The 14,523-nt window shown below is 39.5% G+C and overlaps 1 protein-coding gene across 8 annotated transcripts in view; it reads left to right on the top strand.

The window, feature by feature from the left end:
- Nucleotides 1-14,523, top strand: part of LOC126215247 (neurexin-4) — a 198,731-nt gene that overhangs the window by 48,145 nt on the left and 136,063 nt on the right. For all 8 annotated transcript variants that reach the window (XM_049941921.1, XM_049941918.1, XM_049941919.1 and 5 more), the window contains exons 5-6: nucleotides 4,972-5,175; nucleotides 7,097-7,263. In XM_049941921.1, the coding sequence (XP_049797878.1) occupies nucleotides 4,972-5,175; nucleotides 7,097-7,263 (371 nt within the window). The remainder of the gene's footprint in view (nucleotides 1-4,971; nucleotides 5,176-7,096; nucleotides 7,264-14,523) is intronic.

Genomic DNA, 14,523 nt, shown 5'->3' with positions numbered 1-14,523 from the left:
GGACTGATGACCACAGATGTTAAGTCCCATAGTGCTCAGAGCCCTTTTTTGTTGAGTGTGATGTGTAGTGTTTAGATGCTCATTTGTTTGTAAATTATGGTGCTGTCAACTGAGGGACATATTTTCCTTGTTGAACATTGTTTCAACAATGCAATAAATATACAGATGTAGTGCAGGTGACATTTTGCTGAAAAACTCTTGTGTACACCTGTACCTCATCATTCACTTAGTTTCTCGAGCTGTTAAGAAACTGAGAGACATGCTCAGTGCTAGATGCCAAACAAACTGGAAGATCACCTAAAGTAAACAAACAGAAGTTGTCAGATATTTCTGCCTCCAATAGAGCCCAGCAAAATCACTGTACAAGTTGGCACAAGAAAAAGATATTGGGGTTGCAGTCATGCATAAAGCGGTTAGGGAAACAATGAAATTGATTCTGTGTAAAGTGACTACAGTATAAGAAATGAAAGGTGTGGATCATGAAAAGTTAATCTGTTACTGCAAATGGTTTACGTATTTTGCTGAGAGGAATGCCACTGATATTCTTGATGTTGCCTGCTATACATACGGGACCTGGTTCTACCTCTTGGTCATGTTAACACACGAAACACGTGATTATGTTCAGTAGGGAATTCTTGTGTTGCACATGAAACATTGTTGCACGCTCAGAAAATTGAAGTGAGAGCAGAAATATCTAGATGGCACATTATTCGATCTTCATTTTTTGAAGAAACTGTGTACAGTGAATGGTATTGTTTAATGATCTAAGATTTCATTTGCCAGCTAAAGGAAGACAAAATCAACGAATCATAATTTTTAACAAGGTGGCACTACTATGCACACAGCTAACAATGCTATATCTTCTGGAAGAGCTTTTTGGGGAATGTGTCCTCTCAAAAAACCTATGGCGCCCTCTCTCGCCGGACCTTACTCCACCAGACACTTTTTCTCTGGGAAAAAACAAAATCTGTGATTCACAAACTACAATAACTGTGTATATGAGAAGCGTATCATATTGGGATACGCAGAAAGTGTTTTCCAATAAAATTAAGCAGGTTCTGTTGCTACCCAGGGAGGAAGTCATTTCCAATGTATCTTGTAACTGCGCAGCTGCTTTCTGAACACTCTGTACTTTTAAGTGAGCTTATGATTTTATGGATGGCTGGAGTACCACTGTAATAACTTGGCCAGGCCTGCAACTAGCGTAGCAATGCAGTGAGTTCACCGTCCGTAGCCACGGCATCAATGCTATCTGATCTCACTGTATTAATGAGCAGACCATCCCTTCTTGGTGATTTTTGTTTTGTGGACAATAGGTGTGCACCAAGACATGTTTTTGTGTCTGACATTTTGTCTGCTAATGCTGGAGATATTATCAGAGGCTATGAAGACTCAGCAGTTTCAAACAACCTCATCAAGCTTGAAACTGGTGTCTGAGTCTTCATACCCTCTCATGAAATTTCCAGTACTAGCAGATGCAATGTTAGCCCTTGGATCAAGGTTAATGCTCATAAAACAACAAGCACTGATGATGCAAATCTCTGCCACGCAAAAGTAAAAATGCCACAAGAAAATAAACAAGATTGACTTATCTTTTTGTCGGCTTCAGTATTTAATGGAAATATGGTGCAATCCTCTATAATAGGTACAGTGTTGTTGAATAAGTATTCTTGGAATCTGCATTTTTGTATTAAACCGTGCTTATTGACGCTCCGTGTTGTGTAAGCGCAGTTTGCGTAACATTATAATTTGACATCAAAATCAGTGCTTTGTAAAAAATTTGTTATGTTTTGATGTAATTACATGTGTTGCCACAACACTGAGTTACAATTGTCACAACTGGTATTGTCTAAAGAATAATATAGAGCAACATTAGTTCTTGATCTTTTTAGGACATTATGCTAGTCAAAATAATGCTATATTCAAAAAACAAAGATGATGTGACTTACCAAACGAAAGTGCTGGCACGTCGATAGACACACAAACAAACACAAACATACACACAAAATTCAAGCTTTTGCCTCATCAGGAAAGAGGGAAGGAGAGGGAAAGACGAAAGGATGTGGGTTTTAGGGAGAGGGTAAGGAGTCATTCCAATCCCGGGAGCGGAAAGACTTACCTTAGGGGGAAAAAAGGACAGGTATACACTCGCGCACACACACACACATATCCATCCACACATATACAGACACAAGCAGACATATTTAAAGACAAAGAGTTTGGGCAGAGATGTCTTTCCCTCTCCTTCCCTCTTTCCTGATGAGGCAACAGTTTGTTGCGAAAGCTTGAATTTTGTGTGTATGTTCGTGTTGTTTGTGTTTGTTTGTGTGTCTATCGACGTGCCAGCGCTTTCGTTTGGTAAGTCACATCATCTTTGTTTTTAGATATATTTTTCCCACGTGGAATGTTTCCCTCTATTAATGCTATATTCAGATAGATAATTAATGATGAAAATTTGAATATTTGTAGTTATTCATATTTTCTGTTGAAATGTAATTATATTATTATATTTTGCTATCCCTTTGCAAAATATAAAAAATATAATTTGTGACATGTATTTTGACCGATATTACCAATGAAGGTTAAAATAACGGTAAATATTGTAGTTTGTTTTGAATGTAACAATATTATGAAAGGGAAAGTTGCCACTCACCATAGAGCAGAGATGCGGAGTCCAGATAGGCACAACAAAAAGACTGTCACAAATAAGCTTTCAGCCAGCAACGCCTCTGTCAAAAAAAAAAAAAAAAAAAACCACAAACAAACAAACAAACGCGCGCGCCAACACAATTCACACACGCGATTCAAGCCTCTGGCAACTGAAGTCACAGACTGCAGCCATGTGTGTGTGTGTGTGTGTGTGTGTGTGTGTGTGTGTGTGTGTGTGTGTCGTCTATTTTTGATGAAGGTCTTGCTGGCTGAAAGCTTATTTGTGACAGTCTTTTTGTTGTGCCAGTCTGCGACTCAGCATCTCCATATGGTGAGTGGCAACTTTCCTTTTCATAATATTGTTACATTCCATCCTGGATTTTCCATCGTAGTTTGTTTTGAACTAGATTTTGTGATGAATTTGTGAAAACTTAATTTCCTGAGTGTTTCTTTGGGTTGTCATAACTATTGATGTGTAAATAAAATTTATACTTGTAGAAAATTTTGTGTTCAGGAGCTAAGATATAGTGAAAAGTATCAGTAGAAACAGTTTATATAATTTGACAAGGGAAACTTGTTCAAATCATGCTGGCATTTGAGTGTTACAGTAAACTTCACTTATTGAGAAGAATCTTGCATTAGACCCTGCTCTATTATTCTAAAGAACCATGATTGGACGCAGCTGCACACCTCTTTGTCCAAAGCAAGGTGACTGCCGCAAATGTCTTTCTTCAGGGTTCTAAAAATGTGGAAAGGGCATGGGGAGAGATTGTGACTGTATTGAGTATGTGGGTGGGCCCGTATCTTGCCAAGGTTGTTTTGATGGTGCTGCAGATAGTTTGGCTTGGAAACTCATAGACATATTCCGTACAGTCCCCATCTCTCCCCATGAGATTTCCATACTTTTCCAAACATCACAGAAGCTCTCCTGCAAAACTTGCAGAACTAGCAGTCCTGGTACGTAGGAGACGAGGTACTGACGGGAGTAAAGCTGTGAAGACAGGTCATGAGTCATGCTTGGGTAGCTCAGTTGGTAGAGCACTTGCCCGCAAAAGGCAAAGGTCCCAAGTTCAAGTCTCGGTCTGGCACACAGTTTTAATTTGTCAGGAAGTTTTATATCAGTGCACACTCCGCTGCAGTTGAAAATCTCATTCTGGATACTTTCAACATTTTTCCATGGAGGCAATACCCATCTTCTCTCACAGTGGGATAAACGTATCGTCAGTTATGGGGATTGCTTTTGAATTCATAAACATTTTACTTACATTTTTCCATCTATATTATTTTCATTTACTGCCTGTTATACGATCCCAGCGTGTTGTAGAAATTAGCTACAAGTTTGTAAATAGCCATCTCCTTCAGCCATTCAGTGGACGTTAGGTGTGTGTTCATCAATAAGTGACACACAGGTTGTCCCCGCTACTCCTGACTTGGCACTGTCCCATGCATTGTGCAACTTCTGACAACAGGCAGACTGATCATGAGTTGAGTAAGCACTAGCGTGCACTTCTTCTCTGATTGTGACCTCCTTAAAACTAAATAATGCCTTTCTAAGCTCTTGCACAAATTTACAGTTAATGTGCCATTTATTTATTTATTTATTTATTTATTTATTTTACTGTTATGTAGGTTGTTTGAAACATGTTGATGCTTTAGTTAGATAACCAAAAATGTGTAATTCGTAATTTAGGAAAAGAGTATTGCATCATAGCATGTAGTTCATACAGTTTCCACAGGTGACAGCACTTAACCCAACACATAAATGCCACACGGCATTAGCAGTACATTACATTCTAATACACAAGGTGGAAGAAGAAGAAGGAGAAGAAACAGTCAAATGGTACACAAAAGTTGTATAGTCCATTTAAGTTATAATAATACAGGTTCACAGCACCTATAAATTCTTTCAATGTTGTCGTGTTCACTATTAGCAATTTCAGTTTTTGTGCAATTTCCAAGCATAAAATTTGGTGTTATATTGTGGCATAGAAAGAAGTTCTTGGAGGTCTGTGTCTTAAAGAAGTTATGTGGTGTCGTGTATATAAATGCGAAATCCCACCAACATCCTATGTTTTTACTGCTTTATTGGTTTACTCTATATGAACATTTGAGAATTGCTTCATGGTTGTAAGTGTGCAGTAATGATAACAAAATTACAGGATATTGTTATCAATTCGATGGCAACAGAACGCTATCATAAAGATAATTTGTGGTGACTGTGCATCTTGTAGCAGCTAAAAGATTATCACTTGCAGCTCAGTAGCTGTGTTGTGAATTTGTTTGAAGAATTATTTTGAGACAAATGTTTGCTTGTTATTGCAGAGGCAGAGACGGTGTATTTCAACGGCACTGCCCTCGTCCGCAAGGACCTGCAGAGGGACCCAATATCAGCAACGAGGGGTGTCATCAGGCTGCGCTTCAAAACTAACAATGCGAATGGAGTCCTCATGTATAGCCGAGGCACACAGGGTGACTACATAGCGCTCCAGCTGCGCGACAATCGCATGCTTCTCAATTTGGACCTCGGTGAGTGTGCAGGGTTCAGTCTTACCTGTTCTTGGTACCTTTTAAATATTTGTTGCTCTTCTGTTGACATCTTTATTTTAACCTGTAAGTCGTAATTTGTGAATTTAGCCATTGCATTTACAACTGCTAAAAATATTTATTACATTTGCAGTTTCAATATTTTGTCATTTTCAGGCATACTGAAAGCAAACACTGTCACCAAATGAAATATGCTATTATTTAAAATAAAGCAGCAGAACTTGAAAACTGAAAACATTAGTACTTACCCAGATTGTTAAAGCTTAGTCTATGATATTGAGATGTTCCATGCTGTAACATAACTTCCAGCAATCAGAATGCAAATATGTGAATATGTGTGGCGGTATAAGCATACAAGTACTTCCACATGCTGTGTGAAAAAGTGCGAGTACAGCATTACGCTAACGTAAAAGTAGAGCTTTGTGTAGCCAGTGTGGTAGTTTGAGTATAAAGTGATAAAATGACAAGGCATAAAGTTACAGAGGGTGAGCTCAGGCATGCAAAGATATTAGTACTTGGAGTCAATATGTCACTCTTAAGATGTGTAACCCCTCCCTCCCTCCCTCCCTCCCTCCCTCCTTCTGTGTGTGTGTGTGTGTGTGTGTGTGTGTGTGTGGGCGCGCGTGCGTGCGTGTGTGTGTGTGTGTGTGTGTGGGCGCGTGTGTGTGGGCGCGCGTGCGTGCGAGTTCTATGACTACAACCGTGCAGTTATTAGAATGATTAGGAACTTCTTGTTTATTTCATGACTGTTATTATTGCAGCAAGCTGTTTGTGCTATGTGTGGTTCCTATGCAGTTTCAAATAACCTTGTATGAAGACAAAATTCATTTGTGATGAGATTCAGGTTTGTTGAGGCTTTTCACTATTAATTTCAATTTCGGAAAGGAAATGAAAGTACATGGAAGCTCTGTACGTGTTTGCAACACAAGTGATGAATTATAATTGTGGAGAGCAAATGGAAAATTCTTAAGAGACTATGCATTATGTAGCATTTGGCAGTTTCGGGAAAAAGAAGAGAGTGATACACATTAATTTAGTTACAAATGTAAAACCAGAATGCTCAAGTAAATAAATGCAAAATAAGATTGCATCCTAAACAGGATCAATTTGGAAAAAAGACATTTATATGATCTGCAGGAATACAGTAGTTCATATAACACGAGAAAATTTTTTACATCTACATACATACTACACAAACCACCACATTGGGTGTGGCAGAGGGTATGTTTTACCACTGCTAGTCATTTCCTTTCCTGTTTCAGTTGCAGTTAGAGCAAGGGAAAAACTGTCTGTATGCCTTCATGTGATCCCTAATTTGTTGTATCTTATCTTTGTGGTCCTTATGCAAAATGTATCTTGGCAACAGTAAGATCTTTCTACAGTCAGCTCCAAATGCTGATTGTCTAAATTTTCTAAATAGCGTTCTTCAGAAGGAACATAAACTTCTCTCAGGGGATTCCCATTTGATTTTCTGAAGCATCTCCTTAATATTTGTGTGTTGATCAAACGAATACTGTATTTACTGTGATGATTTTCATAATTAATCATAAACCTATTTGAATGTTATACGTCCAGGTGTATAGAACCTTAAGAGAGTCACCAAAAGTTTGGTAGAAGTGTCCCAATTTCTGAAGAATTAAAAGGTAATATTGTAATCAGCAAGGACAGCTACAAAAAAGTATATGTGAACTAGCTTTTAGAATTAACTGATTGCTGTGACCTACTCTTGTTCATGAAATTCATTGTGGGAATGCTCATAAAGCCAAAATCTCATGGTAAATGAATTTTGTATCACATTTATAGCACTACATGTTATGTACAGTGAGGGAATCCTGCAATGTATTTGAAGAATTGAGAGTATCCTAAAAATAATTAACATTTTTCTTTTTTTTTTATTTGAAAGGTTCCGGTGTCGCGACAAGTCTGTCGGTGGGAAGTCTTCTCGATGACAACCTGTGGCACGATGTTGTGATAAGTCGCAAGCTGAGGGACATAATCTTCTCTGTGGACCGTGTGGAAATAAGAGGGCGTGTCAAGGGCGAGTTCCTCAGGCTGGACTTGAACAGGGAGGTAAGTATTGCTTCTCTAATGATAAAAATAAGCAACAGGCTATTAAAATTATTAAAACCAGTGTTTTGTGAGGAAGGCTCTGTCAACATTGTTAACGTGACAAACGGCTGCACCTCTCACTGAAAAATAATTTATCTATTGAAAATGTTTTTTTGCCGCCATTCCCATCACTGGCACATGACTAAACAATGGAAGTTCTTCATTAAAAGTCTTCTCTAGTATCCTTATGGAGTGACGTGGCCGAATGATGGGACAGTGGACTTAGCTTTGGGGAGATAGCAGCTCAAATCCCCGCCCATCCATCCAGATTAATGTTTTCAATGGTTTCCTCATCTCTGATTACCCCATCATTGACGGAATGTTAAATTCTAATCTTTCTTCCCACCTCCTACCCTATCTCTTTTCCAAGAGTAGAAATTCGGCCTCATTCTCTTTGGGAGTTTTCAGTTATTTGCAATTGAAGTTGTGGAACATCATTTTAGCATCATTGTGTATGTCTTATGACAAAGTAATCAGTATTAATATGTTGGTTATAGGAGATATTGTTACCATGCTAACTTTAGTTAGGAAATAATAAAATGCCCACATGATACTCCACACTTCTTTCTCTTTATCTCTCTCTGAAAGTAAAATTAGTAATTTTTTAATATAATGCATCACTTCCTTCCGGTAGACACAAAAGGCACCCACATCGTAGCTCTTTCCTTTCTAGGCTTAGGAGCAGTTACTTTTTTACTTATCAATTGTGAGAAAGAGATAGCAAATGATTTAATATGCCTATTACTGAAATATATGCTTTTAATATGGCAGTTATGAATTAAAAATGCAATGTTAATGAAAAAAGGCAACATATGCTAAGAAAATAATTTTCTGCTGAAATAGCGCTTTGTAAAGAACATGGAAAATGTGACAATATGGTCAATCCTTATAAAGTGATCCAATGAGAGTTGCTTGACCATTTTTAAATATTATTTTTTATGTGTGATTACCCTATAAATGAGAAGTCCAAAACAGTTTGTGCACAATATTTTTCAATTTGGAGACATTATCATTAATTTGAATATCTCTGCACTGGCTTAAGCTACAACATTGCAACAGATATGATTGTTTTTATAACAGCCTCCTCTACCATATTGTTTGTTATCCAAAGTACCCCAAATCGAAAATAATCATTTGAAAGGGCCTACAGAATTTGGTATTGAAAACTTAGAAAATCCACTTTTTGGAGCCAAAAATAACATCTGGAGTGATTTATCAGAGTGTATTTTTTCCTCAGTGAGATATCATAAATTACTAGCCTCATATAGAGCAAGAACACTGACAAATGTTTCCTTATTTTTTTATAAATTTTTGAAATATGAAAATCTTTATTTTTTTGTGAAGTTGGGGCTAGTTATCTCCTAAGGGACTGAATACACAAAAAAAAAAAAAAATTGATTTTTGCTCGTTTTGTACACCTATATGATAGCAAAGTACTATAGAAATTTCAACATTGATATTTAACTGTGAACAAAGACATGAATTTTTGAAAATGATGAAATAATTCACATTACACTGCAGTTGATCTTATGGTAGTTGCCTATTGTTTCATTGTAATAAATTTTACTTGTGACCTGTTATTTAGTTAACATTGTCATCCTATATTTAGTTAGCATTATTTATTATTTTAATAATAAAATATTAAGCAGTAAGAGCTTTTACATCTACATCTACATCTATACTCCGCGAGCCACCTTACGGTGTGTGGCGGAGGGTACTTATTGTACCACTATCTGATCCCCCCTTCCCTGTTCCATTCACGAATTGTGCGTGGGAAGAACGACTGCTTGTAAGTCTCCGTATTTGCTCTAATTTCTCGGATCTTTTCGTTGTGATCATTACGCGAGATATATGTGGGCGGTAGTAATATGTTGCCCATCTCTTCCCGGAATGTGCTCTCTCGTAATTTCGATAATAAACCTCTCCGTATTGCGTAACGCCTTTCTTGAAGTGTCTGCCACTGGAGCTTGTTCAGCATCTCCGTAACGCTCTCGCGCTGACTAAATGTCCCCATGACGAATCGCGCTGCTTTTCGCTGGATCATTTCTATCTCTTCTATTAATCCAACCTGGTAAGGGTCCCATACTGATGAGCAATACTCAAGAATCGGACGAACAAGCGTTTTGTAAGCTACTTCTTTCGTCGATGAGTCACATTTTCTTAGAATTCTTCCTATGAATCTCAACCTGGCGCCTGCTTTTCCCACTATTTGTTTTATGTGATCATTCCACTTCAGATCGCTCCGGATAGTAACTCCTAAGTATTTTACGGTCGTTACCGCTTCCAATGATTTACCACCTATGGCATAATCGTACTGGAATGGATTTCTGCCCCTATGTATGCGCATTATATTACATTTATCTACATTTAGGGAAAGCTGCCAGCTGTCGCACCATTCATTAATCCTCTGCAGGTCTTCCTGGAGTACGTACGAGTCTTCTGATGTTGCTACTTTCTTGTAGACAACCGTGTCATCTGCAAATAGCCTCACGGAGCTACCGATGTTGTCAACTAAGTCATTTATGTATATTGTAAACAATAAAGGTCCTATCACGCTTCCTTGCGGTACTCCCGAAATTACCTCTACATCTGCAGATTTTGAACCGTTAAGAATGACATGTTGTGTTCTTTCTTCTAGGAAATCCTGAATCCAATCACAAACCTGGTCCGATATTCCGTAAGCACGTATTTTTTTCACTAAACGTAAGTGCGGAACCGTATCAAATGCCTTCCTGAAGTCCAGGAATACGGCATCAATCTGCTCGCCAGTGTCTACGGCACTGTGAATTTCTTGGGCAAATAGGGCGAGCTGGGTTTCACATGATCTCTGTTTGCGGAATCCATGTTGGTTATGATGAAGGAGATTTGTATTATCTAAGAACGTCATAATACGAGAACACAAAACATGTTCCATTATTCTACAACAGATTGACGTAAGTGAAATAGGCCTATAATTATTCGCATCTGATTTATGACCCTTCTTGAAAATGGGAACGACCTGTGCTTTCTTCCAGTCGCTAGGTACTTTACGTTCTTCCAGAGATCTACGATAAATTGCTGATAGAAAGGGGGCAAGTTCTTTAGCATAATCACTGTAGAATCTTAAGGGTATCTCGTCTGGTCCGGATGCTTTTCCGCTACTAAGTGATAGCAGTTGTTTTTCAATTCCGATATCGTTTATTTCAATATTTTCCATTTTGGCGTCCGTGCGACGGCTGAAGTCAGGGACCGTGTTACGATTTTCCGCAGTGAAACAGTTTCGGAACACTGAATTCAGTATTTCTGCCTTTCTTCGGTCGTCCTCTGTTTCGGTGCCATCGTGGTCAACGAGTGACTGAATAGGGGATTTAGATCCGCTTACCGATTTTACATATGACCAAAACTTTTTAGGGTTCTTGTTTAGATTGTTTGCCAATGTTTTATGTTCGAATTCGTTGAATGCTTCTCTCATTGCTCTCTTTACGCTCTTTTTCGCTTCGTTCAGCTTTTCCTTATCAGCTATGATTCGACTACTCTTAAACCTATGGTGAAGCTTTCTTTGTTTCCGTAGTACCTTTCGTACATGATTGTTATACCACGGTGGATCTTTCCCCTCGCTTTGGACCTTAGTCGGTACGAACTTATCTAAGGCGTACTGGACGATGTTTCTGAATTTTTTCCATTTTTGTTCCACATCCTCTTCCTCAGAAATGAACGTTTGATGGTGGTCACTCAGATATTCTGCGATTTGTGCCCTATCACTCTTGTTAAGCAAATAGATTTTCCTTCCTTTCTTGGCATTTCTTATTACACTTGTAGTCATTGATGCAACCACTGACTTATGATCACTGATACCCTCTTCTACATTCACGGAGTCGAAAAGTTCCGGTCTATTTGTTGCTATGAGGTCTAAAACGTTAGCTTCACGAGTTGGTTCTCTAACTATCTGCTCGAAGTAATTCTCGGACAAGGCAGTCAGGATAATGTCACAAGAGTCTCTGTCCCTGGCTCCAGTTCTGATTGTGTGACTATCCCATTCTATACCTGGTAGATTGAAGTCTCCCCCTATTACAATAGTATGATCACGAAACTTCTTCACGACGTTCTGCAGGTTCTCTCTGAGGCGCTCAACTACTACGGTTGCTGATGCAGGTGGCCTATAGAAGCATCCGACTATCATATCTGACCCACCTTTGATACTTAACTTAACCCAGATTATTTCACATTCGCATTCGCTAATAACTTCACTGGATATTATTGAATTCTTTACTGCTATAAATACTCCTCCACCATTGGCGTTTATCCTATCCTTGCGGTATATATTCCATTCTGTGTCTAGGATTTCGTTACTGTTCACTTCCGGTTTTAACCAACTTTCCGTTCCTAATACTATATGCGCACTATTTCCTTCAATAAGAGATACTAATTCAGGAACCTTGCCCTGGATACTCCTGCAGTTTACCAATATTACGTTAACTTTTCCTGTTTTTGGTCTCTGAGGACGGACGTTCTTTATCAACGATGATAATGTTCTCTCTGGTAAGCCGTCAGGTATTTTATCGTTTCGCCCAAGGGGGGGTCCCTCTAACCTAAAAAACCCCCGTGTGCACGCCACACGTACTCTGCTACCCTAGTAGCTGCTTCCGGTGTGTAGTGCACGCCTGACCTGTCTAGGGGGGCCCTACAGTTCTCCACCCAATAACGGAGGTCGATGAATTTGCAACCATTATAGTCGCAGAGTCGTCTGAGCCTCTGGTTTAGACCCTCCACACGGCTCCAAACCAGAGGACCGCGATCGACTCTGGGCACTATGCTGCAGATATTAAGCTCAGCTTGCACTCCGCGTGCGATGCTGGTTGTCTTCACCAAATCAGCCAGCCGCCGGAAGGAACCAAGGATGGCCTCAGAACCCAAGCGGCAGGCGTCATTCGTTCCGACATGTGCTACTATCTGCAGCCGGTCACACCCAGTGCGTTCAATAGCTGCCGGAAGGGCCTCCTCCACATTACGGACGAGACCCCCCGGCAAGCACACCGAGTGCACACTGGCATTCTTCCCCGACCTACCCGCTATTTTCCTGAGGGGCTCCATAACCCGCCTAACGTTGGAGCTCCCTATAACTAATAGGCCCGCCCTCTGTGACTGTCGGGACCTTGCCGGAGAATCGGCCACTGGCCCAACAGGCGAGGCATCCTGTGGTGGCTCGGAAACGATGTCATCACCACTAGGAAGCACCCCGTACCTGTTGGAAAGGGGTAAGGCAGCCGCCGCGCGGCCAGATCCCACCTTCGCCTTTCGGCCAGGCACGCGCGAGCCCACCACTGTCCGCCATTCACCCTGGAGTGATGGCTGACCGGTAAGATGCTCACTGCCGGAAGACGCAGCGACATCAGGGGTTCCATGTGATTCCAAGGCCACCGAAGTAGGCATAGGTCTCACCACAGTTGCCCCAACGCCACTACGAGCCGACGCCTGCGCCTCGAGCTCGATGAGCCTAACAGACAAAGCCTCCACCTGTCCCCGAAGAGTGGCCAATTCTCCTTGCGTCCGCTCACAACAACCACAGTCCCTACACATGACTATGTTTACCCTACTCTATACGGTGACAAATTCCCAAGATAATCTTCTGATGAGCTACTCTGATAATCAAGAAACACTCACTGAAATACGAGACGCGAAAACTACGCTAGGTTTTCCCAGAAAAACTATTTAAAAGCTAAGCGCAGCAAATAAGTACAAAAACACTGTTATTGAAATACTAGGTTCTACCTAGTAAGCACTCGAACACGCAAGAAATTACAAAAATAAACTAGTAATTACACAGATAACTGAAAATAAGTCGCTGCTGTTTGTAAAATATGTAAGAAGCAAACGGTGTACTCGCCTTAGTAGTAGCAGGAGCTAGCGATGCGCTCTCGCTGACGGTCTAACTGACACTGACTGAGCTGCTCTAACCAAACATACAAGCCTGCACGATACGAGAGTCGATACAACGGTCGATAGCAATGGCGGTACTGTACACTACACTGTTATTGAAATAAAAGGTTCTACCTAGTAAGCACTCGAACACGCAAGAAATTACAAAAATAAACTAGTAATTACACAGATAACTGAAAATAAGTCGCTGCTGTTTGTAAAATATGTAAGAAGCAAACGGTGTACTCGCCTTAGTAGTAGCAGGAGCTAGCGATGCGCTCTCGCTGACGGTCTAACTTTTGCTTTAGTTCTGCATTTAAAAAATTGCCCATTTACATCTAGCTTTATTGTCAGTTAAGTATCACATTATTACAAGTATAGAATGATAAAAGTAAAATAAGAAACTTGTGAAATTTCTTTGTTGTTCAGAAGGCTACAGTTTTGTGCATGAGTTTACTCCTCAAGACAGATCTGTACAGGAGCCCAATGGACAGAGTTAAAAGTCTGCACAAGTCCCACTAGTTAGTGACAGGTCTGTACATGAACTGTGTACCCCGACTACATTTGCTGGCTGTGGCTTTTTTATCAGCAGTCTGTTCAGAAACCTCTGTTAAGAGTGTAGAATATTTTATGTGCTTTAGTCGTGATTGTAATTTTTAATTAACTAAAATAATTTTAAAATTTAATAGTAAATAAATTTGAAAGACTAATTGGAATGCAATGAAATGGATGAACAATACTCTATTAGACAAATAGTAAGTGAAGTGCATCACGAAACAGTTTATGGTTCAGTTTCAAAAAACTTAAAAAAATGTGAATGACTTTGATGAATATAGACAGACTTTGTTTAAATTAAAAGTGCGTTCTTCTGTATCATCAGTTCGTGAGTATCATGAGAAAAAATATATTCCGAAGTACAATTACATGTTTGGATAAAAATGCTGTGATCCACTCAAAGTTCATAAAAAGCCAGTTATTAAAGGTTTGAGAGAAATAAAACTAAACATTTATCCTTGTCAAGTGTGAGTAAAACGGCTTCCCAAGTGAAACTTAATGTGATTCCTGGAAATTCCCTGTGTCCAAATTGTTACTCAAAAATATTTTATCATGAATCTAGGACCATAATCATATAAGCTTGTTAATAATATTAGCAAACTGGGTCCACTGGATTTTGCTTGTTCTAGTTTGGAGATGTCTCCTGCTTTGAAAATAAAAAAAAAGTGAGTAGCGGAAAAAGAAAAGCAGCTATAGAAAGTGAGGTACAACGAATTTCAAACAAAATTAGAAAATGAAAACCACTAGTTTGCTCTTGTTCTACAGTATACT

The sequence above is a fragment of the Schistocerca nitens genome, chromosome 12 (assembly GCF_023898315.1).
Source record: "Schistocerca nitens isolate TAMUIC-IGC-003100 chromosome 12, iqSchNite1.1, whole genome shotgun sequence".
Lineage (NCBI taxonomy): Eukaryota > Metazoa > Arthropoda > Insecta > Orthoptera > Acrididae > Schistocerca > Schistocerca nitens.
This window is presented reverse-complemented; position numbering and strand designations above follow the sequence as displayed.